Genomic DNA, 27,351 nt, shown 5'->3' with positions numbered 1-27,351 from the left:
ATTACTTAAATAATATTTACAAAAATCACACTGTAAATCTCAGATCTTTTGAGTCATATTTTATTTTTAAGTATATGTACTGCTGTTATGTTGTTATGACAGCTATTCTACTAAAAAAAGTTCTTATAAGAAGATGAATTTTATTTAAATACTATTAGGTTTGTTTTCCATTTATCAGTGATTAATACTGCTGTTGAACCATTAACGTAATTAATATATTTTGTGCTGCCAGTTGCTGCCAGCACTGTGATTGCTCAGCCGCTCAACACTACTTATTCCTCACCTGCACTCGAAACTTTAGGAACCACACCACACTGAAATATAATCAGTGTCCAATCACAGTCCTAAGTCATCCTCTAGGCCATGGTTGTGAGAAAGCTGTGGCAATCTTCCCGCACATTGATGAAAGGAAAATACAATGAAGCAGAGTGAATTCCATTTATTTGTGATACGAAGTCAGCATTTAATTCTTAAAAAAGCAATGCCCTACTGATTGAAGAGATAAAGTGATGTAAGAGCAATGCAATGAAGGTTTTGCTTTTCAGCGTGGCACGTTGTCCTTATGTCAGTGTGCCGTTAACGGATACCGTATTTCACATTTCACAGTTATGATTGCTTTTCGATCTGGCACAGAATTGTCTGGGCTGTATGTGACGTGAGTGTGTGTGTGTGTGTGTGTGAGTGTGTGTGTGTGTAGGTGTGTATGTGTGTCCTGGCTGTTTTTGCATGTTCTCAATAAGCAGATTGTTGTCTCTAACACACTAACTGTCTTACACACATCCTTGGTTCGCTTTATCTTTGCTTTCCATTTTAGTGTATTTGTTTTGGAGTTTTATTAATTGTCTGATCGATTAATGGATTCATTTATTTGTTAAGTCTTAACTTTTTTGGAGCCTTATTTCTCTCGTTTTGTGTTCCCCCTTCCTTTTTTTTTTTACCTTCTACTGGATTGGATTTTGTTTCTTCTCTCTCTCTCTCTCTCTCGCTCTCTCTCTCTCTCTCTCTCTATCTATCTATTTATCTATCTTTTTGTCTTGCTTCCTTTCTCGCTATTCTCTCCTCTTTTCTCTTGCTTCTCTTCTCTTTTTTTTCCCCTTACTGTCTGTACCTCTTTCTCTTTTTCTTTCTCTCTTTCTCCTTTTCTCTCTTCTTTTCATCTTTCTTCTCTCGCTCCTTCTCTTGCTCTGCCGCTGCTTGGTGGCGTGTGTCTTGCTTATGTAGCTTATGTCCCTATTAACATCCCCTGACCCACGCCAACCCCCTCCAGAACCCCCCTCACCTTCTACTGTGACCCTTGACCCCTGCCCCGCCCCTCAGAGCCCCAAACCACCCAAGGAGGCCCTCTCGCACCGCTTCAATGACATCATCACTTCCAAGCCCAAAATTCACTGCCTTCGGAGTCTGCGTCGTGGGGTAAGTATGTGCATGTGTATGTGTGTGCATGTATGTATGTGTGTATATGTGTGTTTGTTTGCATGCCTGTGTGTGTGCTGCCATTCTTTGCCTGCCTCATCATGTGTGTGTGTGTGAGAAGGATGGGGTTGAAGGGACTAAAATTCAGTTATTATTTTCATTTTCATTATTTTCAATTTGAAAAACAATCATTGCAAAATAATTTTTTACATTATTTCCCGCTGAAAAGGCAAGAGGGCCTCTGCAGACCACAGACCAGGGTATGTTGTTGAGTGGCGTTGATTACAAGGTCATTAAGCCCTTATAAGAACTAAGGACATGCTTATGAACTTTTCAGAGTAGCACCCAGCCCTCAAAACTAGTTTACTGTTTTCACTCAAAGAGGTTTTCTCAGCTATCCTGCTAGCATTAGCAGTGAAGATTAAGAACATGTAGTAATATGGAAGTATTAAAGGAAGGATAGGGGAGAGCTGGCTGGTGGGTGGGAATTGGCCAAATTAGGGGGAAAAATAAAAAAAAATCTGATAACAAATATAATAACTAATAACAAAAAGAGGAAGAGCTTTTCTCACTCACTATCTTCCAGCGACATTCATTGCTGTATTAATCTGAAATGCAACATATAAGTAGTGGAGACAGCAAACTTTGGACTCAAAGTCCCAGAGTGGAGTGCAGCTATACGGTGCAGTTGCGCTGAGTTAGAGTTGGAAGAGACCTGGCTCACTAGTTAGTGTTCTGTGAGATTGCAGTATTGGTGTGGATGTAGTATCTTGAAACCCTTTGTGTTTGAGGCAGCATTTACAGATGAGGTGATGAGAGAGCTGGACAGAGTAAAGGAGTAAAGAGCTGCTGCACCAGCCTCTTTAGGTAGAGATGAATTCCCACTGGCACCACTGTCAGCAGGCAGTCACATGGCATTGTGGTTAATATAGGAATCTGTTAGCCCCAAAAATGGAAACAGACCAATGTGTCGATGAAGAATGTTCAGAATTTAACCATAGAATAAATATGTTGCACAATTGAAGATCACATATTGATTTTAAAATATTTACATCCAAGACATTCAGGGTGAGTTGTTCCTTTAAACATCCTCTCAGAAATCCTAGCAGATCATAGCTCATGTTATCTAGCTTGCTAATAAAATCTGTGATAATGCACATATATCAATGCCAATTACTTCTTTCTTCTTACTTAAATATATGGACTCAAAGCCACAGACACTTTAGTATCAAAAAGCCTTTAAGTCATTCTAATGGCAATAGAAATGAAATTGCTTGCATTTCAACATATAAACTCAATGACACCTTCTCTGGTCTGTGATCTGCAGACCTCTTTGAAAAACAAAATTCTGAGGACCAAATGACCCCCCCTTCCTTCTCTCCATTGTCTGCTCCATTTAGCACCCGTCCCCTCTCTCTAAGTCTGCTGCTTGCTGTCTTTCTCTCTCTCTCCCACTTTCTTTCTCTATCTTTCCCTGTGTTTGTTCCATCTTCTTTGGTTTAGATATTTTCATGCTGGGTTAATTATATTGTACTGTTCCATCTTGCTCAGTTACAGCTATCTACACACACACACACACACTCACACACACACTGCAGCCTCATGTAGCACATTCTCATCAGGAAGCATTGTGTTATTTTATTCGTAGCAAGTAAAGTTTGGGTGCTCTTAGGGACCCTAACATAGAGACACATATTAGAGCTGCTGATGACATCATTCTGTCATCAGTTCCTTACAAGTGTAATGAGAATTGAAAAGCATAGACTGCACAAGAAAAGCTGATTGTGGCTCTATTATAGATTTATGTTTGGTTGTTTGCTACAAGATTAAATACTTCAGTTGCCTTTGTAATTTTATTTACTGCAGTAGAAAATGTATCTGAAATTTGAACATCCACTCATGACTTTTTTGGGACATATGCAGATAAAGGAGCATTACTTTTTCCTCTAAACTTAGACATGATGAAATAAGAGATAATACAATCTGAGATGATTTTTTCATCTGGTGTGTGGCTATGTTTAATAGGTTTCATGGTTGTGCGACTCTTGTGCATGGTTGTGCTGTAAGTATAGCTTGAGCTTCTCGTTCTGAATCCTGAAATCTGGACGAATAACAGATGAAGTGTGCACGAATAACAGATGATCTTTTCAGAATCAGGAGCACACAGGTATGTGGAATCACTGATGAAACCGAGCAAAATGAAGTTCAAAACAAAGCCATCGTATGTCACTCCTTCTGCCTCACGGTTAAATGTCAACAGAATAGAAAGACAGACTTGTTGGCCAGCAACATGCTGACATTTTGTCAAGTGCACAAACATGATGTGCTCCATTAGAAAATGATAAAAATCATTTCATTTCCCTTAGTCTGTACTAATGCGCTTAAGTAGCTAACTACCCAAGCATTGTTCCATTACTTTAGCTAGCACTTTTTAGCCTAGTCAATTAGGTATCCAGACAACCAAAACAGGCTTTTACTTGCCCGGTGTGGCTAGCTAATGAATTTATTTTTTGTCCACCCCACTAGTATTTCTCTTTAAGTGTTGCGGTGAGACTTTTTGCATGTGAGTATCAGTGTAAAACTTCTATTACACCCCTTTAACATTATAAAGTAACTAATGTTATCTTTTTCGTGTATTGTCTAGTGTTACTCAACGATCATTAGGTAAGTTAGCATGCTAGCTTAATTTATCTTTAGCTTATTTATTTGACAAAGTTCAGTGAAACGAGTAAGGCGACTCAGTCAAATTGAGAGAAAAGTGAGCCCTAGTGAAGCATATAAACTACAGGTCTCAATGTGTTAGGAATTCTGATGGTAACACCTTGTCTGTGCTTTTGCTTTGGATTTATTTTTGTTTTTTCCCCAAACAAAAAAGTTATTATGTATGCATTCTGTCATGTATACAAAAAGAGCTTAAAAATCAGTCGAAACTCAATGCAAGGTCTTGTGAGACAGCAGTATGTGATAGAAGAGGTCATCAGTAAACCTTAAAATGTCTTTGGGACAGTGTATAAAACATACAGTGTAACATAAAAACAAACTTTTACGTCTTGCACTACTGGAGTCTAGCTACCTAATTAATAGCCTGGAGATAATTGGCTACTTAGTGATTGGTATGAGAGGAAACACACTCAGTTAAAGCCTGAAAAAAAAAAAAACACAGCGATGTTACGCAAACATGAGCGCCAGCTATGTATGAGACATATCATGGCTAATATTGTAATACATTATTGAATGTTATGGTTCCTTCAAATGGAACTTGTGTTTTCAACAGGCCAAGGCAAACACGCAGCACTGTTGATAGACATCTGGAAAAAGTAGAAGCTAAGCATGGCAGCTAGCTAAAAGCTGAGGCTATTGAATTAGCAAGCTGGCACATAACCAGCAATTCTATTACAAAGACAGTGTAAGGCTACGTTTACACGACAACGATGTAACGTCAAAAACGGAAAAGTTTTTCTCTTGCGTTTTCAAAAAGTTTCACGTATACATGACAACGTTTTCCAAACGATTCGCGTTTACACATATCCACGATAACGGCATATTACGTATGCCAGGCCAGTAGTTGGCGCTGTCACCTTGTTAGTTGGTTGTAATGTTGATGAAGTAAATCCACACTTTGCTGAAGAAGCGTTAGCAAACTCTTGAGCAGCAACAACACTACCATGTACTCCGCCATTGTTGTGTATGTTTGTTCACGCTTGCCCTTACATAGACAATTCACGCTTGCCCTTACAATAGACACGTACTGCGCATGTCTACATACCTAACATGTACTACGCACGCGGATGATGTCACCGTATTGGGTGTTTACATGGAGACGATAATGGCGGCGTTTTCAAAAACTTGCACTGTGAAACCTGTTTTCAAAAATATGCATTTTCAGTTCCCAAAACGCCGTTGCTGTGTAAACGAACAGGCAAAACGCATAAAAAGTTTCCCGTTTTTGGCTGAAAACATTGTCGTGTAAACGGCCCCTAAGTTTAAAACCACATTGTGATGGAAAATTTCAGATTCTCTTAACACAAGAGTGGGGTGTTTTTGAGGAGTGTATGTTCACAGTGCATTAGTAGTACAAACAGCCTATTTCATAAAAATTTTTTTTATATAAAGAAAACTAACTAGACATTACTTGTATCATATAGTCACAGAATAAGATCATAGAATGGAAACAACATGCTTTCACAAGAACCCAAAATAGTCAAACAGGAAACTCGGATATTGTTGTGTGTCAGTTATTGAACAGGAAGTAGATATTTCAGAAAAAGGAAGTGTGCTGGTTTGCAGTACCGCTTCAACGTGTGGACTGTCCTATGACCAAAATTTCCTGAAGTATTGCTTCCCCCTTTTCACGTGCATGGACTCACACACACACACACACACACACACACACACACACACACGTATACATATATAGGAATCAGGGTCACACAGATAGGTAGGTTTGAAGAACTCATGCTACAGAACAGGTTAGAATGGCGTCCTTGAGTCTACAAACAGAGGAAGAACAGAATAAGGATGGAATGTTGACGGAGAGAATAAATTGGGGACAAAGAACCAAAGGAAGCTAGGGAAAATCAGAAATAAATGAGAGAGCTTTGTAATGTTCCCATCATCCCACATGCTAAATTGCTCCTTCATCCACCCATCAGAGCTTTGAGCTTTAAGCTTCTACTGTTGTTATCTATAGCAGGGGTTTTCAATCTGTGGGCCAGGCCCCCCAGGGAGAGAGAGCAAGGTGTCAAGCAAGGTGTTAACAAATGCATGTCTTTTGCTCAAGCATGTAAGCTAAAAAGATATAAGCTACAGTAAACTTGTCTTTCTTGTAGTCATTACAGTAACTTTTATGTTACAGTAACGTTTATGTTCTTTACATATGTTGCCTTGGGTCAGCATTCACAGGCAAATTTACCTGTGAGTCCCGAAGACTGTTTACAACCACAATGAGTGATCCCATTGTTGTGTGACACGATCCCCGGATATTCTTTGATGGAAATGCAATTAAAACGTATCTCACAACAAAATCCAGTGTAGTGCAGTTGATTACATTTACTTATTTTTTCCCCATTTTCTCTCCAATTTGGTCACCTGCCAATTCCCCCCACCAGCAAGCTCTACCCATATGACATCATATGACAGCTACCAACCGGAGGGGTTTTGGCTTCCTCGGAGACATGTGAAGCCACCCAACCACATCTTTTTGAACTGGGCAGCAGAAGATATATACTTGCAGATATATACCTAACTTAATACTTGCAGAAGAGCACTATCTGCCCTCTTCCACATACATGAGCTCCAAGACGGCCACTTTTACCTATTATCACTGTGATCAGTTTCACGTGAATCAAAAGTTAGGGGGGCATATACCCAAAAAGGTTGAAAACCCTTGATCTATAGTGTAAAAAGTTAGTGTTTACTTGTATTTGTTTGTGTTTTGTTGTCAAGAAGAGTATATAGAAGTAAACCATAGGATACAGAAGTTATATGTAAGTGTGTGTACATATGTACATAAGCAGTTAGTCAGTTAGAGTGTATTTTGGGAAGTGATCATTGTTTTGTCACGTAATTCCACTAGAAATTGTTTGTAAAATAATGCAAGTGCCAGTCCAGGCTTTAGTGTCTCTGTGTGTCTGTCTGTTTGAGTGTGTGTTTGTTGCGTGTGTGTGTGTGTGTCTGTGTGTGTATGTCTGTGTCTCTTGTATGTAGGTGCCAGATTTACTACTCTGTCAGAATAGATATGTAAAGCTGTCAGCTTACATATGTAAATAATATAGATGAGTCTGTTCTGTATTCATGTAAATTAAAGTAAGGTGCTGGAACACCACACGCTGCCAGAACAGTTTCAGTGTGCCATAGCATTGATCCTACATCTCTATAACTATACTACAGAGATGAGCAACAGTCTTCCAAAAGATATCTGCTCAGTTGGTGTTTTGATGACAGTGGTGGAGAGCGTTGTCTAACACGCCACTCAAAAATGTCACATAGGTGCTCAGTTGGTTTGAGATCTGGTGAGACTGTGAAGGCCATAACATACGTTTTAAATCATTTTCATACTCAAACCATTTAGTGAGCCCTTGTGCATGGAGGCGGGCAGGTCCATCCTAGAAGACAGCACTCCCATCAGGGTAGCAATGTTTCATCACAGGATAAAAGTGATCACTCAGAATAACTGAATATTGATTTGTGGGGAGCCTTCCCTCTAATGCCAGCGAAATTCCCCCACAGCAGAACTGAGCCACTGTTTTTCCTTTAATTTGATACCTGTCTGTATCTTAAGCAAATATCTTTTGGAATAATGGTGTCCCATCCTTCTGGTGTGGTTCCAGAGATATATTTAAAATTGATAATTAATAAATTACATAAAAATTACTTTGATAAATAAACCATGAAGCTTTGTAATTATGAATAGCCTGTTTGCTGCCTCACAGCTCCAGGTTCCCTATTAATGAAGAATGGAATCTTTTTGAAAAAATACAATTTTATGAATACAATGATTTTGAGAACTGATTCAATAAAAACAGTTTTTGGTAGTGTCTCAGTCTTGCATTTTATTGTACATTTAGCATTCATTTAGGAACAGACTTTTTTGATAGTCTCAATTCTGCAGCAGAAATCTAAATTAATCTATGTATCCACTACTGTGTGTGTGTGTGTGTGTGTGTGTGGGTGTGGGTGGGTGTGGGTGTGTTTGTACGTGCACACACATTGGCTTGATAAGAATATCTTCCTTGCTGCAGTCTCCACAGTCCCTTCACTATGATAAAGAGCTGATGAAGAGGACTCTTGGCCGGCCTACTTATGCTTTTGAGGCCAGGCAATATGTCGTAAGTGTGTATGTGTAGGTATGTTTGTATGAGTGTGTGAAAGTTTTTCTGTTATTCAGCCAAGACTAACTGGTCTTGGTGAGAATATTATACTAGACTGAGTGAAAGGGTGTGTGTGTGTGTGTGTGTGTGTGTGTGTGTGTGTGTGTGAGTGCACATTGGAATGAATCTATAGCTGTAAAGTCATATGAGTGACCTACAGACATAACCTCATTTAGCGTCTTAACGTATTTTATTTTAAACAAACACACTGGCAAATAAGAAGGTGATGAACACATTGGGTTTTTTGCATTTCATAAATGAGGTTAGCGTCTGTCTGTGATAAACTTTAATGGAATTTCAATAATGTAATTAAATATAGCAATAGCCCCCTGTCACTTCCCCTGGAGCCCTCCGCTTAGAGCTTTGTAGCTGTGAATCAGCTTGCTTGGGAGGGGTTAATTCACAAAGTGTCACAAGTGCAATTCCTGAAATGAATGGATAGATCCTAAGACCAGGCAAGCACTCTGTGAACTTTGACCTTTCTGGTACTTTTCCATGTGTGGATATGTCTCAGAATTTACCCCTGTTCCTTCTTGATGTCATGAAGATTGTAGCTGTTTGTTTGAATTCCATCCTGTAGCTTCAATACATGCATATTTATATATCTGTACTTACTGTGTGTACAAAAATATGTGTCATGTCACACATTATGTTCGTTTTTGTAATGTTCTCATCAAAGTGTATCAAAATCACTAATGTAGACTGGGATGAGTTCAACCAAAGCGTTGTAGCATTAGGGTCATCTTCTTATAGCTACGTTAGCGCTGCAGACCTTGGAATGATTATCCTTCATAAAACAATACGTGCTCCCCCTAGTGGGAGAACATTAACATCCAAGTGCATAATTTTGTCATAGGTATGTTTCCAGACAGATGTTTCATAAGTTTTATTCAAAGTTCCAAAACAGCTTGGAACTTATGAGTCAAAATATGAGTCATTGTTTGTCTTTCAGCTATTATGTTGAATAGTTGAACTGCAAGATGATACCATCTATATCTTTACCAGGTTTATTTAGTAGGGAACACAAACAGTCTATGTCAACATTGCTTTAAAATAAGTCACTTCTTATCACATGGTTTTTATTCTTTACTGATACACTTTCCAACTTCATTTGGAGTTAGTATTTTTTAACCATTTTAACCAATTTCTCGCCTTTTAATTCAGACAAAGGCTTTCTCTATACAAGTGCACTAGTGTATTACTCTAAAAAAAAAAAAAAAAAAAAAAAAGCTCTCTTGTGTTATTGTGCCACAGTGTATTAAGGATTTGCCACAGTGTATTAAGGATATGAATGTATATGGTATGAAAATGAACATTGGAATCATTAAGAAGAAATAACTATTTTTCATCACCATGTGTATTTCATCATGATTTTGACTGTGTGCTGCTATTGTTCTCTTTCTCCTGTCCTCATTCAGTTCTTTTCTGTCATTATCTATTTTCTCTCTTATCCCAGCTGTGCTTCCTTTCTTAGGCATTGTCTGGCTAGTGCTGTAGACCCCCCACCTGTTTGTAATGATTTAACATCAAGTTTTTTCTCTTTAAAACCTGATGAAGTTCACTACAATTCAGGCAGTGAAAATGTGGTGCAAAGTGTGATTCTTTGTTGTTAGGCTTCTCGAATGCTCATTAACACTTCAAAATTTCATGGTTCAGAATAAATTTATTTATTTATTTTTCAAAAAGACACGTTGATATTAGGCAGTCAGAATAAATTTTCCTGTTTGAAAACTTTAGAACTTCAGCTAAGCAACAGGAAAACATTACTTTTGGTAGATGAACTAAAAAAATCTGAAAAATGAAAGTGAAAATTATTTTCTTCATGATTTAAAAAAGTGATATTTTCACTTTCCATGTTTTATGCGATGCATGTAGCTCTATCGCTGATGTTCACCCTGCCTGTGGCAGTGCAGAATTATGGGCTCTTATACAACAGTTAGGTCCGGTCCACTAGTTTGATTGGTTGAGCGGCATTCCAAGAGTGCCTATATTACCTATAACTGCACTGAGACGTTTCACTGTGTGTATCCCTCCGCTCGTCCGTGCCTAGTTTGAAACGGTTACTACAGTAGAGTTAGCGACATCATCAGCAGACATGGTGAACGATACTTTTCAGGAATATAACTTTTGGCTTAAAATATGAAAGTTCATCAGATGAAGATGAAAAGGAAGAAGGGAGGCCAGTTTTACTGGAAGCACCTTTAATGGGAATGTACAAATCAGTGTGAGCTAGCTAGCGAGCTAACCGACATGCCAGCCAAAGTGAGTGTGGCTGTTTTGGAATCTAGTTCCACTAGTGGAGCAAAAATTAACAGAACATTTGGCCTTACTGTGTCCGAAATGTCACTTACTCGATTTTAATTTCTTGCTTATAGAACTGTTGTATGAAAGCAATAATCACACTCACAATTGTATGGAACATCGACACGGCTGTGAATACTTACGGCACTGGTGCTGTGGGCTCGTGCCTGCAGCCAATCACAATTCACGATTCTGATAGGTCAGTATGTGTTTTTAATTTTCAAATTCACAATTTCATTTTCTATAAACTTAAGATTAATTTTCTAAAAAAATCACACATTGCTGGCTGCAAGGCAACTCACAGGTTTATATTAATGCAGTAACAACAGGAACATGTATAGTAGACACTACACATAAATGGATTTAAAAATGTGAATAATCATTGATGTGGTGAGGTTTTCTGTGAGGAGTTGTTTATTTAGTACTTATTTAGCAGTCAGAGGTAAAGCTGTTCGTTTAACGTTTCTGACACAGGAAAGTCTTCAGGATGGAGAGCTTGGCAGTTTCACAGTGATGTGACAAATTGTGGGTTTTTTGTTCTTATTAACTTCAAGAGAGAAAAAAAGAGACGGCGGTTCTGCTATAACATAAGTTATAACAGGAACTAACTTGTTTCATGGATGTTCTGTAACAGATAAAAATGTGTTGCTCTTTATTAAATAAAAAAAATTTATTACTGGCAAGTTGTTGTGGTCTAAGCGGAAGAAAATACTTCAGTATGGGCTGTTACTGAAAAATAATCAACTTCATCATGGTAGTACATCACACGACTGCATCATTTATTATTTTCCTATAACCGCACATTCCTAACTTAATATTCAAGCTCACAGATGTGGGTGAATTTAGACAGTGTGGAACTTTTGGAATGTTGCTGAGCATTACAGCAGCCTAGAACATAAACACGCTAAGATTGCTGGGACCAGAAGAAATCAGAACACAGCATACAATTTTACACATGTGGTGTCATGGTCCCGAGTAGCATTTGAAACTTTTTCCTTAAGTGTGCATGCTTAGCTGAAGCACTGAAACTAATTATGATTTGGAATATTTAAAAAAAAATTAAATATCACCATGATAATAAGTCCGGTATAAAGATTTCTCATTACCTACTCTGCAGTTCTTTTTCATTGTTTGGAAACAGCTTTTTTCTAAACCTCTAAAAACACATCTGCCAAACAATCTAGACACATAACTGTAGAGAACCTAGATTTTGAAATCGCTCCACTACACAGCAACGAGTCTCCAGTTATCATAGGAAATGGACATATGCAGCCATTGCTAGGAATGGCGCTTTTTGAGCACTTTTTGAGTAGTGACCTTCACCAGTGAGATCATGACCCAACTTAGCATAGCTGTGTGTGTGTGTATGTGTGTATGTGTGTATGTGGATGCGTACTTGTGTAAGTGTGAACAGTGATTCAGTGTGGCTCCTCTGATGTTGTTTTTTCTCTCTCTGCTCCTTTCTTCATCATTCTCTCTCTTCTCCCCGAGAAGCTCTCTCTCAAGCTGGTAAGCATGTTGACAATCGCATGACTTTATTGGCATGACTGTAGCATGCTCGACATCATCATAACCCACAAACCCGTTTCACTAATGACACCCTGAGTTGTTTGTGAATTTTATGCTTTATTCTTCATTTGCATTTTTGAACTGTGGTGTATTTTAATCATTATAATTTAACTTTTTTATTTTTAATAAGTACACAAATGTGGTGTTGTCTTATGTTTGTTTGTTTGCTTTTGTTTTTGTTTTGCCTGTCTTACATCTGTGGTGGCCATCCCTCTGTTTAGATCTCGCTCAGTGCCCACATGCGGAACCTTATTGAGGTGATCCGAAACCCAACACCGCTCCTCTTGTCTATTTGCTTGTCTGTTAAACTGTTTAGTTAAGCACCAGTAACACCATGACTTTCTTTCACCTAATGGTTAAATAAACTTTAAGTAGTTGCCTGATTTCTAATTCCTTCCATGAGCTTTAGTCTAGAGGTGTGTGCAGGACTTTGTTTTTTCACACCTGCCCGATCTCGTAATTCTTATTTTGTGTGTACCTGACCGCAATATTTTCAAATGAACTTAGTCATTTAAACCACAGTGACCCTGACCAGGGTAATGCATTTACTAAAAATGAATGAATGAATGAAGCAGTAAATGCATCACTCAGCACTGTACCCTTGCCATATCCAGTAATCTTTCATGCTAATTAATGTGGCCTTTTTTTTGCTCCCGTGAGCTTCATATGTGACCATTCGCTCCCAGCACTGTTTTGTTGGGTCCCGCTGGATCCCAAGCCCTAAACACACCTCTACTTTAGTCCACACGGATGCTTTCTATTCACATTAGAGTGCAGTTTAGCTGTCACTGTGTTAAGCAGTAGAATTTTGATAATAATGTTATATATGTTATTCATACAATATGTGCATTTCCTTTCACCATGTTATGTCAACTATTTAAATCAGAGAATTAATTGTTGAAATCTCAGATAAAATGGACCATTCCATTAAAGTATTAACACCACCAGAGATATTAAAAAGACTCGACCAAATATCTTATATGCTAGGTGAATTAATTTACATTAATTCAGTTAAATTTATCAAACAAAATGACAACAAATACTAAAAATGAACCTACTGTATATGAAATTAAGCAATATAAGTAAGACAACATGATTGACAGATACAGATTCATGCTTTACATTATCATTTATGTGAGTATTTTGGGATGGTGAAGTTTATTTAAGATTTATTTTGTTAGTATTGCATGTACACTGTTATGTTTATTGTTGTTTTGCTGAAATTTTGCATGCTGTACCAAGGGAAAGGGGTTAGGTTTGAACCCCTTGAACATATATGTAGTGTACGCACACTGAGTGCACACAACAGAGTGCACTGACATTTTCTGAATGACATTTGGACTGGAGTTCACTCTGATATTTAGTGGTAACCGGTAACTTTAACTGTAACTATAGCAAGAATAACTGGCTGGCTGGCGTAATTTACAACAACTTGGATAAGTCTTGGATACAAATTCAAGCATTTTCACACATTCCCAAATTTAAATTGAAATTAAAACATGTCAATGATGAATATAGGCAGGCAGTAACACAAGTGTTTCACAAGTAACCCAAGTTTTGGGTCCAAGTCAGATGGAAAAATGTACTGGATTCTGAACATTCCATCGTCCCATCCCACATCAGCACAAGCAAGTTCATTTCTGACCACAAAAACAGCAGTTGAGTGCAAACGGGGAGAATATTGGATTACACACAAGCAAATTAGCAATAATTCTGATTTATTCTGCTTGTGCCAGCAAAAAACTTCGAGCATCATGGTCAATAAATAGATTTGTTTTATTTTAATATCCCAAATAATTATCATTATTTTGGTTCACAATTTAATAAAAACTGCTCTAATGGTTTAGATTATGTTTGAATGAACATCACAAACTACAATCTGTTATCTTTAAAATCTGTTATCTTGATTTCAACATGTATAAAATATATTACTTTTCAGATGGCAGGAGTTTCAAAGGTAAAAACAGCTGAAAGGGATATCAGTCAAAACAAAACTATCATTACAAAAGCATGTTCCAAGAAAGTTGGCGTGCTAACCGCATACCTGAGACAAAGCATGCTGCTGAGACAAAAATATGCATCAAACATCAAAGTCTGTTCAACAGATCCATACACAGATATTTTTACAGACTTGATTAAATAGCAAACTAAAAATGGTGTTGTTGTAAAGCTGATTATGTGACTAGAGTATGCAGAAGCATAACGTTAAAATTCTGAAACAGCCTAGATCGTTCCAGTTCTGCTGACGCATAAGAGGTTAGCGGTAACTAAGGCAAAATATCCTCAAGTGGGATGGTCTCACTCTGCCTAATGCCAAGCTAACATACTAACTATATTCTCAGGGGAGATTAAGCTAATTGCGCCTTGCCTAAGTGAATCTTGGAGACCCCTGTCAGAAGGCTCGTAACTGCACCACCCAGAGAGCATCCAGTGGCCGTAAAAATACAATTATTTTATACTTGTACAGGCTGATGGCAAACAGTAGGGGCTCAAGCATCTTATTGGGGTTTATCTGTGCATGTGCCTCTTGTGAATGGAATGCTCCCTGCCCAACTGAAGAAATTACAGAATGGTCTCTCACTTTAGCATTCACTTTACAGGGGTATTTAACCTAATTACAAGACCATTACAATATACATATAGGCATTCTGCAAATAATATACATCTGAAAAATAACTGATACAGACTAGAGAATGATGATGGAAAACAATCCTAGAGATCAATACGTCAATGCAGGAAACAGGAATTTAGCTACTTAAACAATTACATAGTGATCTGGCTCAAATTCTGATGATATATCCTGCCTAAATGCTATTATTTCAGTTAACTATATAAAAAGACCAAAATCCCAAATCCAAGCTTTGATATTTATAATAAGGAGGAAAGCATCAACTAAAAATCTAGCTAGTCAGTCAGACTTTTATAAGCTACTGTTTATCTGAATCCCATTCACGTGTTTGCTCACTTAACATAGGTAAGTATAGAGTCAATACATTCAGTTAAGGTATTGACTCTCCTTTTGTCTCTATCCCTCTCTCTTGTTTTCAGGGTGCGAATCCAGAGGATTTCAGTCACTTGCCCCCGGAACAGAGGAGGAAGAAACTACAAGCGAAGATCGACGAGATTAATAAAGACATACAGAAAGAGTTGGACCAGAAGTACAGACACGCAGACACACACTTACATATAAAATATACAGGGTTGTGTTCTGATCCTGCAACTCATGACAATTATATTACCAACAATTATATACTCATCAGTATTTTTATCAAGCTTCTAAATCAGTGGGTGTAATTAAAACAGAAATGAACACCAAAATAAAATTAAAAAATTAATTTATGTTAAAACATATTGTATAATATAGTATAATTTATACATACGTATATGGATAGCAGTGACAAGCAGTTGTATCTATTTCATATTATGGTTTACATGTGTAGATATATTACAGTATAAGGTATTGTAATACATTTACCAATAATATGTATTCCCGACAAAATATATTCTATTCGTTCAGTTTAATTCTACTGCCCAGAAATAAAAGGTACAACTCAAATACGTTTTTTTGTAGAGGAAGGCACTATCTGCACTCTTCTGCATACATGAGCTCACAGACGCCCACGACTGGCTAGTGTCGGCCAGTTTTGCTCTTTTGGCTCCTGGCCACGGATTCAAATTATATACATTTATATATAAGTAGAAACTGCTTAGGTACACAACAAAGATAATTATAGCCAAAATTCTGGTCAGTTTTTTTATGTGAGTCTATATGTATAATCATATAATGCCAATGCAAAGATGTGATTTTGTGTGTGTGTGTTTTCCCCTCAGAGATGCATTGACTAAAATGAAGGATGTTTATGTGAAGAACCCCCAGATGGGGGATCCGAGCAGCGTGGATCCAAGACTTGCAGAGATCAGCCATCGTGTTGATAAACTTCAGGCTGAACTTCAGAAGTTTGAGGTGTGTATTTGGTTATATACAGTATTCCCATGTATAACCCAAGTACAAACAAAACTACATACAGTATGTGCTCTGTGTGTGTGTGTGTGTGTGTGTGCGCGTGTACACTTCAGGGCTGGCTAGCAGAAGTGGAGGGCAGAATGCCAGTGAGAAGTGAATCAACTCAGAGACAAAGTGCTGTGTATGAAACTCAAAACAGTACAACAACGGCCAACAACAACTGTGCTCAGGACCGTGAAAGGTATACACACACAAACACACACACAAGCACACACACACACATCTACCTGTACATCTTATACCAGCCACACCACATTTATATGCATGTGAATCTTTTGTCTTGTGCATTTTCGATATGATTTGGATTTTGACTTTAAAAATAAGAACACTTGAGTTTGTATTCCAGTCTCTGCAGCTATGACATTATAATTTCAATGTAAAATTTGTAAGCAACAGAGAAGAGTTCTGTGAGTGTGATGTGAAACCTGTATGTGAAATCGGATTATATGTTATTAAAAAAATGTCCTTGAGCTGCACTGTGCACACTGGGTTTTTAAAGAGAGTGAGAGGAGCTGATTTGTTGGGATATCACTGCAGCAAACCTAGCCACCCCTCCTGAAAATGGGTGTATTTCAACCCCGTCCCTTTTTAGAGTTAAGTCATTCTGCATCTCTGTGCTCATGAAAATGCAGTAAATTTAGTAAATCAGTAAAAAATTTTAAAAAATAAAAAAGATAAGGATACATGCAAATGGTACCTGCAAATTAAGACAGAAATTGTTGTTGAAACACAAACACAAGTTCTGCAATGGCCATCTCAGTCTCTGGACTTCAACTAAATTATCTTTTAAAATAATTTTTAGTTAACTTTAAATCTGAATTGAAGAGTGATGTCCACATGAGTAAACTTAAGAATATAATGGAAGTTCTTCATGTAAAACACAGTCCCCTACATATGTCTCCTTGTTTGACATTGCAGGAAGAGACTGTTATTCTTTCTAGGGCATGTATCACAAAATGTAAATTATACAGTTGCTTATCACTGTGAAACCAATATTTTGCAGAAAAATTAGTACTACCTAAAATAAAATAAATAATAAAATAATAATCCTAATAAAACAATACCTATATGTAATCTCAAAATATCCCTTATCTCTGCATATGTTATTCATTTTATATATTAACGTTGGCTTACTTTCGTACTTTCGAAAAGGGTGCGCATCAACTAGTTTTGTTACATCACTGATTTGCTGCTTAGCTGTTAGCTGGTAGTTAGATGGCTAATTTCTGTGCTAATGACTCGGTGACTAGCGAATAAAAGGATGAGTAGTGCTGCCGCTATAGTTACTCTTTGGTGTGTGTGTGTGTGTGTGTGTGTGTGTGTGTGTGTGTGTGTGTGTGTGTGTGATGGAGCAGTCCAGATGGTAGCTACACTGAGGAACAGAGCTCTGAAGTCAGGACAAAGGTTCAGGCTGATCCAGAGTTTGATGAGTTTGATGATGCTGAGGAAGAAATGCTGCCCACCATCGGAACTTGCAAAGCACTCTACCCGTTTGAAGGTAACACAAACACAGACACACACGCACACAGAGCATATGTCTGGGGTGACTGCTGAATATTGCGATTATCTTGTTGTAGTTCAGCCATTCTGATCATTCCCATTTGTTTTGTGCCATTTAAAAATTCCAACATTTTCTTAAATTTAAATGCTAATGCTAGCCAGGTGTAGTTTGAATTGTGGCCATTTAGCATAAAGCATTCAGAATTCAAAAAGACTTCTGAAACCGAAAACACCAACATTGTAAATTCACCACAAAAGCTAACGATATGTGTACAATACATATGGAATGTATTTATTTGTGGTGTTATTATTTGGAGCGTGTTTATTTGGAGTGTATTTATTTGGAGTGTATTTATTTGGAGTGTATTTGTTTGGAGTGTATATATTTGGAGTGTTATTATTTGGAGTGTATTTATTTGGAGTGTATATATTTGGAGTGTATTTGTTTGGAGTGTATTTGTTTGGAGTGTATTTGGAGTGTATATATTTGGAGTGTATTTGTTTGGAGTGTATTTGTTTGGAGTGTATTTATTTGGAGTGTATTTGTTTGGAGTGTATATATTTGGGGTGTTATTATTTGGAGTGTATTTGTTTGGAGTGTATTTATTTGGGGTGCTATTATTTGGGCTGTATTTATTTGTAACTAAAACACACACAAATTAGCCATACTGATGTTAATATTTTCCCACTCTCCATATTTCTTGTTGTATATTAACTGTCTCTTTACCTTTTTCTGTCCCTCTATTACACTCTTTGTATCTTTCACTCTCTCCTATTCCCCTCTATTTCTTTCTTTCTCTACCTCCCTCACTGTCTCATTTTCTTTTCTCTATATATTTGTTCATGTCTCATTTTCCATTTCCCCTCTTTCTCTGTGTCTTTGTCCGCTTTTTAGGAAGTAATGAAGGCACGCTGGCGTTAGCAGAAGGAGAGGTGCTCTTTGTGATCGAGGAGGATAAAGGAGATGGCTGGACGCGTGTCCGGAGGAACGAGGAGGAGGAGGGCTACGTTCCCACATCCTACGTCGAGGTCTTCCTCGACTCCAATGCCAAAGGTACCCACACCTGAATAGTATTGTAGGTTTAGCAATAGCTATGAGGTTATAATTTGGTATATTGTATAATCAGGGCTAAAATAAAAGGAAGTGGAAAAAATGAGACAGTAACTGAGGCTTAAAGGCTTGTTTGAAAAGCATGCATGACTAAGGTAATGACTAAGGACTAGAATTGTCCATTCTATTTATGGCAAGGAAAGTTGTATAAGATAATACATTTTAAATTATTTTCACAAAAAAAGTGTTTAAAAAGTAATCAGCATCTACTGGATGACAAGTTATGACGTCATATGCTGCTGTATCTCAAAGGGAGGGCAAAGGGGCAAATACTTTTTGACAGCACCAAATATGCTTGCATTATTTTCTCTCTGGATGCTTTGCTGTTTGCTTTGTATTTTTTTATTTTTATATTTATTTATATTTTCATATTTTTTTATATCCCATGGTCAGGTTTGTTCATGGGGTGGGAGGGGGAAACATCCGCTGTAGGTCTACAGCTGGTCCATTGTGTGTTTCTTTACAGGCCTTTATGTGTGGGATTAGGGGTTGTGAACAGGGTATACAACCTATTCCAGAGGGTGAGAGTGTGTGTGTGTGTGTGTGTGTGTGTGTGTGTGTGTGTGTGTGGAGTGGACTGAAGGTATTTTAATGCCCATGATATACTGGCAGTAATTTGATGTGCAACCGAATGTGAGAAACATGAACTTCCTACTTGTCATAAATAAATACATTTTGTAGACGTTAATTCTATATTTTGCTTAATAGTATCTGTATTTAAATAACATTTAGGATATTATTATATTTCAGTTTACAAGAATGTTTAATTGAGTTTTAGTATTCATAAACTATTATAACCTTTGTGTTTTTTTAGATGTAACTTTACAGTTTTCTTTTTACCTCAAAGATATTGACTCATAAACTTGCCAAAGTATCATAGGCATAAATCAATGCTGCATGGCATGATGAACTGAGAATTTTTAACTAACATGGAACTGTGGACATCTAGAGTGATGATTGCTCAGTGATGATACCGTAATTGCAGAAGCCCAAAAGCATCTAAAAGCCACACAAGCATTAAATACAAAACACTTGCCACATAACTGCTTTTTCTGTGTTTAAACTCACTAGTCATAAGCCACATTCCCTGGCACTGCAAAAAAAACATTTAAGATGGCCCTGCTTATCTTTATCTATCTCGATCTTGTTCAGATGATGCATGCAGCATTCTTGGTGACTCATTATCTGTGTTTCTCATCTCTGTAATTTATTTTTTAAATCACTGCCTATGAAGAATAGCAGAAAATCTTGTGTGTGACAGCAAATATCTCAAATGTGTAATAGTATAGTTTGTAAAGTGTTTCTAGACTTATTATAATAATATGATTTCAAAAATACCATCGAAAACCTGACTGGTAATATTGCTATGCAATGATTCAGGCTTCTGTTTACATTTTTCCAGGCTGGAAGTCAGCTCCAGCCAGAGCACAGCTGCTCAGCTCAACTTCTTTTCCTTAAAAGACAACTTATGTGGCTGACTAAGTGTCAGCATAGAGGGTAGGAAGAAAGGGGAGTTTTGTCTCTGTTTTCTTGCAGTTGGCCACACAGGCAGCAGAGGGCACAAAAAATTACTAATTGCTCCTTCATTTAGCTTTCCCTTTAAGAATACTATAAAGGGCAGCGGGTGGTGTTACCGCCTCAGAGCTCCCAGGTACCCAGTTCGTTCCTGAGCTCAGTTTACTGTCTGCATGGAGTTTCGCATGTTCTCCCCATGTTTGAGTGAGTTTCCCAAGTTTTACTCCCATTGTCTAAAAACATGCCAGTAGGTAGACTGGCTACACTAAATTGCCCAGATGTATGAAAATGTACGTGCATGGTGCCCTGCAATGAACAGGTTTCCCATCTGGGGTGGATTCTCTCACCTTGCACCCACTGTTACTGGGATAGGCTCCGGATCCACAATAACCCTGACTAGAATGAAGCGTTTACTGAAGATTAATGAATGAATGAATGAATGAGTTCTATAATGGCTTTGTGTAATAGTCTTCAACTTTACAGATCAGAGCAAGTCAAAAGATTACAGGCCTAGTAACTAGAGGCAGTATGACTTTTATTCTGATGGTTGTATCTGTGTGTGTGTGTCTTTCTAACAATGTCTCTGTTTGTAACTGCAGATTCCTAACCAAGAGAAGAGGGCACATGGCAAGTGACTGCATATACAGGAAAACACCACTCTTTACCAAAATGGAGAGAGTGAAACGATGATGATGATGATGATGATGATGGACAAATTAAGTTGGAAGAAAGAGATGCACAGGAGGCTGAGGATCCCCTAGTGCAGACAGTAACTGAACCGTGCCCATGCAACCAACCAGAGATAAAAATAATCCGACCCTTAATAAGGCTACATGTAAAAATACTGCTTCTTTGCTATGCAGCTTACTAGCACCGTAACTGTAATTCAGTTCAACATGACCTTGCATTTATTTACATCTATTGAGACAGAGCTAGATAGCATATACTACACATGGGCACAGATAAAACCTTAGCTCTGATAACATTAGTCTTGTCCAGTCAATCTATATGACACGTAACCACTTTTTCCACGCCTTTCATTTCAGTGTTGTTCAACATGTGACCGGTTTACCTGCAAACTTTTTTCTTTTCCAAATATCACACAGTTAACAAGAGGGTGTATGTCTATAGGATTGGACAAATAGGCCTATGCTATATATTCTATATGCATTTTGAGTCTTTGTCTTTTTACAATCAGGCCCTTTAGGAAAATGTCATACGGGCTCATTTGCACCAATGTATTGCACCAACAGATTTATTTTGTGTTTCTTTTTTAGAGTATTTTTATAACAAGCACTGTATTCTGTTGCTTAATTAGCCAGTGTGTAGCTAGTAGGGGTTGCATAGACTAGTCAACTAATACATTCACAAGTCGCTGCAGTGGAGATGTTGACTAGTCAGGGGAGTAGAGTAAAAAAAAGTAAGGCAGACCGTAAAGAAAGCAGGCTAAATGTACTTTGTTAGTCTGAAAAAGATTTAAGACCAAACAAAGCCAATTCTACTGTTAACTTGCCCATTGCGTAAAATTATGTTTTAATGGAACGTTATTACTGTCGTATCACTTTTATGGTTAAAAGTTTAAAGATGTGCGTGGGACTGATTTTTTTTAAATCGCATCCACACAGTTATTTTTGTTGTCCTTTAAAGCTAAATAACGATGAAATAAAATCCTTGCTCTTTGGAACAGCGTTGTACGAAAGAGTGAAATCAGTGCCATGGGTTGCACATCACTATCCAATCCCACTCGACTAGTTTAAAGCCTGTCCCAGCATGCCAGAAGACAGAGGCACACTTGTTTTCGGATGCTATTGAGGCCTTAGTTGAACATGGCCATTCAACACCAAGGTCATTATCAGCCTTGATGCTACTGTAGACATAGCATCCTCCATCCATGGAAGGCTGGTCATTGAGCCATAAAGAGGGCTCTGTTGAAGGACATGAGCTTCTGTGCTGTGTGCTCTCAGTTCCAGAACTAACAATTTACACACAAGTCCATTATAACAACTAGCACATCCTTAAATATTATAATATGATACACAGTTATTTTTTTGCACATTTATTGCACTGATTTATTTATTTTTGGTGTTAACAATGTAACCTAAAAAATTTGTAGCCTGTGTATGGCAGTTAATTAAAGTGTAGTTTGACAGCTGTTGCTGTCGTTTATCAGCATTTAACTGCACTAACAAAATAGCCTAAAATAGTAATGTCCTGAAATTACTGCTCGACTAGTAAAAAGTAATACCCTCGCAACCCCTAGTAGCTATAAGAGAAAACACTGTGAAGTCACATTGGTACATGCACATTTTGTTAACAGGTTAACTTGCAGTCTCATCCTGTGGATTTATTGAGCCTGTCTACAAAGGTCAGCCATCTTATGTTATGTGGTTGCCTATGTGGTGTTGACTTAGGAATAGTTTTTGCCTTTTGATCTGAATGAATATGATTATGTGGGCAGACAGATACCTGATCCCCGATCAGGGCTAGACTGTGCTTTTCCACTGACACAGAGCAGTCACCGGAGCCCATGCTGGTTTAGTTCAGCACTTCATCACCTTTCTAAGAACCTACCATTTTTCTACCTGTTGTAGAGGTGAACCTTTAAATTGACATTGCAAATGTGATGCGTCATTTCCTTTGTTTAATTTGCAAGTTTAACTTTTGGATTTGAGAAAATATTCATCATACAAAGATATTGCGATTGGAATTTGTTCTTCAGACATTTGAGTTGTGATATTGATTTCACCCTATTTTTTAAAACTTCAGAATGTTTTAATGGTGATCTGTTTAAAGGAATAGTTCAGGCAAAATTGTAGTGTATACAATGTCCTTCTTATGCCAAACATCAACCAAGCATCAACCGTGTTGGTGTCTGAACTCTGCTTCTTTTGTTTTGCACTGGTGCTATGAGGCTAATGTAGCTAACAAGAAATAGAACCTGTTGTCCTGCAGTTTAGCATCAAGAAAACATCATGCTTAAATTATACACTCATCTCAAACAGGTTTGACAAATTCTTTTTATGTACTTATTTATGGGGACTTGCTTATGTAGTTTATAGAGTGCTTTATGACATACTGTTTTATATAAGAATGGACAGAAAGAAGTTGTAGCAGCCATCTTGAGGCTAGAATCACTTTCTTTTGTACCAGATGTCACTCCATCAGACTCAGATAGGAGGCGTGGCCTAAATTTAAAGGTGGAATAAGCATGAAAGTTGAAATGTTAGAAGAAATGTTAGAAGTGATTTAGAAGATAACCTTAAAATTTATTTAACATAAAAAATTGTTTAACATATTCTGCATGTTTAATATATTCATATTTAACATATTCTGCATTTTATAGGGCGGCATCGTGCGGCAGTGGGTAGCATTGTGAGCTGTCAGCTCCAGGGTCCCTAATTGTCTGTATGGAGTTTCTGTGCATAGTTCTCCCCTGACCATGCATATGCAGAAGCCCCAGGTATTAGAAAAGTGATGTGGGTTACATGGGTAAACTGATTATGAAGAGCTCCCATCCCACTTATTGTCGATCATGCCAGTGACAGTAATTGCAGGCTGTGGTGCTCACAAGATGCAGACGTTACACAGATGAAACTTGTAAAATCATATAATCTAAAGACTGTTTTGGATGATGCAGACAATGGCTGAACATGCCTTGCTTGAAGATTTGGCACATGCAGCTTTATGCAGGGAATGAGTATTTAAGGACCACAGGAACCTCTTTGCTGAAAGTGATGAGTGGCTTCTCAGTAGAATTTTTTTCCCTGTACAATTTTAATTTATCTCTGCCAGTAACTCTCCCCACTTGGAGAGACCAACAAATGCAGTAATAGCATCCCTATGCACACTCAAGTCCTTTCTGCTCTAGGCTTTTTAACCAAAGAGCACATTTGCAGGTTTTCAAAATGTAATTGGGCAATAGATGCACACACATAGCCATAAAATCACCCTTTTAAAGGGAAGGGTCCATCGAAGGTAGTTGTGTGTATGTACATGTGTATTGGTGGTTCTTACATGTAAAATTAGAACTTGTTCTACTCATGGTAAATGAGACCCCAGGTCCTGAATGATCTTGATTGAGGGAGCATACCATTTTATTTATGCAAATGTTTATGTACAAATTGGGTTATTGAGTCAAGCAGTGTCTTTTAAGGCGAGGTAAGGCATGCAGTTTGCATGATGATAAACTGTGGTCTGTAAACTTCCTTCAGTTATTACCTACGTTAACATCGGAGCACCACTGCATGTCATTTGGGGAAGGGAAACATTGTGAACTTTTATTTTTTTTGGCTGAACTGTTCCTTGATAACATGATGGCAGTGCATCAGCGGCATTGCGTTAGTGGAAAAGCATGTATGCACAGCTCCAGCAGGAAACACAATTGTTTTAAGAGGATTAAAAGATGTAAAATTTTAAACCATGTAAATTCATCAGCAGAGCCTGCTAGGCCTCTATAATCATGGATAAACATACCCCCTGTGTGTCCATGGCTTTATTCTGTGGAATATGTGATTTCCTTTCTTAGGCTTAATGTCTGTAGTTTGGAAAAGGCATTTGTACATTTTTTTTTTTTTAATATAAATATTATTTTTGTTTTGTAGAGAACAAGATGAATCAATTTAATATTGTTTAGTTTCAGGAATTTCCTTTGACTACTCACGCTGGCACATAATTGATTTTCATTGTTTGATTTTTAACTTTCTTACCTTCTCATGGAGAGATTTATTATTATTATTATTATTATTATTATTATTACTATTATTATTATTATTATTATTTTAGCTGATTTTATCTTCTGCTGATTAAAATTATTTTTCATCCCTTTATAAATCAGAAGCCAGATTTCTGTTAAAAAATTCTTGCACCATTAAAGAGGTTTTTATTGTTTTACATTGTCAATACAAGATAAATATCTCATCCGAAATGACCTACAATAATGATAAAATAAGCTGTAAATATGAAGCAAGAAAATATTGATGCTACCTGAAAACGTCTCTCTGTTCTGAAACATTCAGTTTCCCTGCAATTTCACATACACACAAACACACACACACCTGGCTGTGCTGTAAAGCGTGTCACACCGGCTCCGAATCAGTAGATATAAATATAAATCTATAAATAAGAGTGAACTATGGAAATAATAAAGAGGAAAAAAATCTATTTTTAAGCTTTGAACTAATAATAAAATGTTCTGAAATTGTACTTTCTCTGCTCAGCTAAGCAAAGAATTTTTTTTTCCATCATGTCTCCAAACTGTGTTTTGTACTTTTTCATTGTCATTTGTGTTCTGTTTGTCAAGCTTGTATGTCAGAGAACTGAATACTTTATATTGTGTTAACTGTGCCAATTAAATATACACAGGAAGTACATGAATGTATGTCCTGGTGCTTAATAGCCAAACACATAACATGAGATTTGCCTATGATTACATAAAAAACGTCACCTGATGTTAGGGTGTATAAAATTATTACCAGACAATCTATGCATTAGAGCTTAGAAAAGAAATGTTACATAAATATAATGTAGTTATAAATATAAAGGATAAAGTAGTATTTCCAAATATACTTCCATTACTTTAATGTTTACTAAGAAACAAAAGAATCTTTTAAAAAAGAATATACTATTTTATTATCTGAGGAAAACAATGTGTTCAGCGAGTAGTGTTTTTGAAGGAGTACCAGTGCGTGCAGTTAAAGTATATGTAATATGGGTATTGGTATATTTACGTTCACAGATATTTCATCCATCAGTTATTAAATCTGGAATTGTTCACATAGACCTGTATAAAGGAGTCCTTATCTAAATGAAGAAGATGAGAAGTTTCCTTTGCTCTTAATGACTTTAAAGTAATCTTTATAGAACAGGACAGCACTTGTTTTACAGGCCAGTTCCTGAAAGGGCTAAAAGCTGTCACTGAGTAAATCCAGTGCAAAATGTATTCCTTTATCCATCTAAGAGTTAGACGTACATAGATCTATTCCTCTACAGCAAATGCTAGTTATTCCAAAGAATATATTTGTGTGAGGTAAACTTGTGTTTGAAGGCAATTTTTTATGATTTGGTTATAAAAATGGAATAATTTAAAATAAATTTAATTTAATAGCAAACATAGGAAGTTCCTTATTCAGGAAATGATTGATCCAGTTCATTTTAAAAAATAGTGTTTAGAATTTGGAAATCTTTAAAGACTTAAAAGCCTCAGTCTGAAAAATGCTTATCAAAGCTTTCCTTTTTTCATTTTTGTTTTCATATCATCATACAGAGAAAGAGAAAGGTAAACAACCCATAAAATGCCTTTAGCTTTAAAAAAGAATACCCCCATGTAGAGAGATCCCTTTGTATCCAGCAACTAAAAAAATATTCATCTTTTGCAATAAAGGTGTGAATTTTTAAAGCATCTCTCAGGAACAGACTGAGATTTTTTTCAACACCAAGCTATAGATCAGGTAGTGTCGGTGCTGCCTGATTTGTACTGTGCATGCTTGAACAGCTTTATGATCTGGGAACGAATATAAACAATCATTGGTATATCAAACAAACAAGACAAAAACACTGAAAATGTGTTTTTCATTTATACTTTGCACAGTCTTAACCACAGCATCAGAAATAAAACGTGCAGTTTATCCAACAATGGACAAGCCGACCGCCAACAGGTTTCTGATACTGAGGTGTGTGAATAATTGCACTGTTTGAATTGTTCAGCAATGTCTCACTGTGCATCAAGCCTTATGCTGGATTTTTCTTTTATGCTACTTGCTGTAAGCATGACTGAGATACTACATAGCTTTATCACTGCTTGATCAAAACACCTGTGTTTGTTTTGTGAATGGGTGTATTTGAGTTGCAGTATTCAAGAGCAGTCAGCTGCAGTCAGGGGAGGAGATGAAAAGACAGCCATTGGGGTCAAGAGTTTTTATTTTTTTTTGTGTGTGTGTGTGTAATGTGCTGCCACCAGCTGAAACATGGAAACATGGCAGATATTGTGGGGGAGAAAATGATTTTGTGTCCATATTTGAGTGTGCAAAATCATTTTGAAATAAGTGGAATAT

The 27,351-nt window shown here is 37.2% G+C and overlaps 1 protein-coding gene across 22 annotated transcripts in view; it reads left to right on the top strand.

Moving 5' to 3' along the window:
- Positions 1 to 25,669, top strand: part of LOC113535542 (formin-binding protein 1) — a 95,518-nt gene extending 69,849 nt beyond the window's left edge. For 3 of the 22 annotated variants that reach the window (XM_053240121.1, XM_026928902.3, XM_053240119.1), the window contains exons 10-19: positions 1,222 to 1,413; positions 12,078 to 12,092; positions 12,374 to 12,409; positions 15,201 to 15,310; positions 15,984 to 16,116; positions 16,230 to 16,357; positions 17,529 to 17,674; positions 18,572 to 18,730; positions 19,254 to 19,308; positions 20,902 to 25,669. In XM_053240121.1, the coding sequence (XP_053096096.1) occupies positions 1,222 to 1,413; positions 12,078 to 12,092; positions 12,374 to 12,409; positions 15,201 to 15,310; positions 15,984 to 16,116; positions 16,230 to 16,357; positions 17,529 to 17,674; positions 18,572 to 18,730; positions 19,254 to 19,273 (939 nt within the window). In that variant the 3' untranslated portion in view covers positions 19,274 to 19,308; positions 20,902 to 25,669. The remainder of the gene's footprint in view (positions 1 to 1,221; positions 1,414 to 12,077; positions 12,093 to 12,373; positions 12,410 to 15,200; positions 15,311 to 15,983; positions 16,117 to 16,229; positions 16,358 to 17,528; positions 17,675 to 18,571; positions 18,731 to 19,253; positions 19,309 to 20,901) is intronic. The other 19 variants (XM_053240122.1, XM_053240118.1, XM_026928904.3 and 16 more) reach the window with 19 other exon arrangements.
- The last annotated feature ends 1,682 nt before the right edge of the window (positions 25,670 to 27,351 follow it).

Source organism: Pangasianodon hypophthalmus, chromosome 15 (assembly GCF_027358585.1).
Source record: "Pangasianodon hypophthalmus isolate fPanHyp1 chromosome 15, fPanHyp1.pri, whole genome shotgun sequence".
NCBI classification, from domain to species: domain Eukaryota; kingdom Metazoa; phylum Chordata; class Actinopteri; order Siluriformes; family Pangasiidae; genus Pangasianodon; species Pangasianodon hypophthalmus.
The sequence above is the reverse complement of the archived record's forward strand: the minus strand, read 5'-3'. Positions and strand labels throughout refer to the sequence as shown.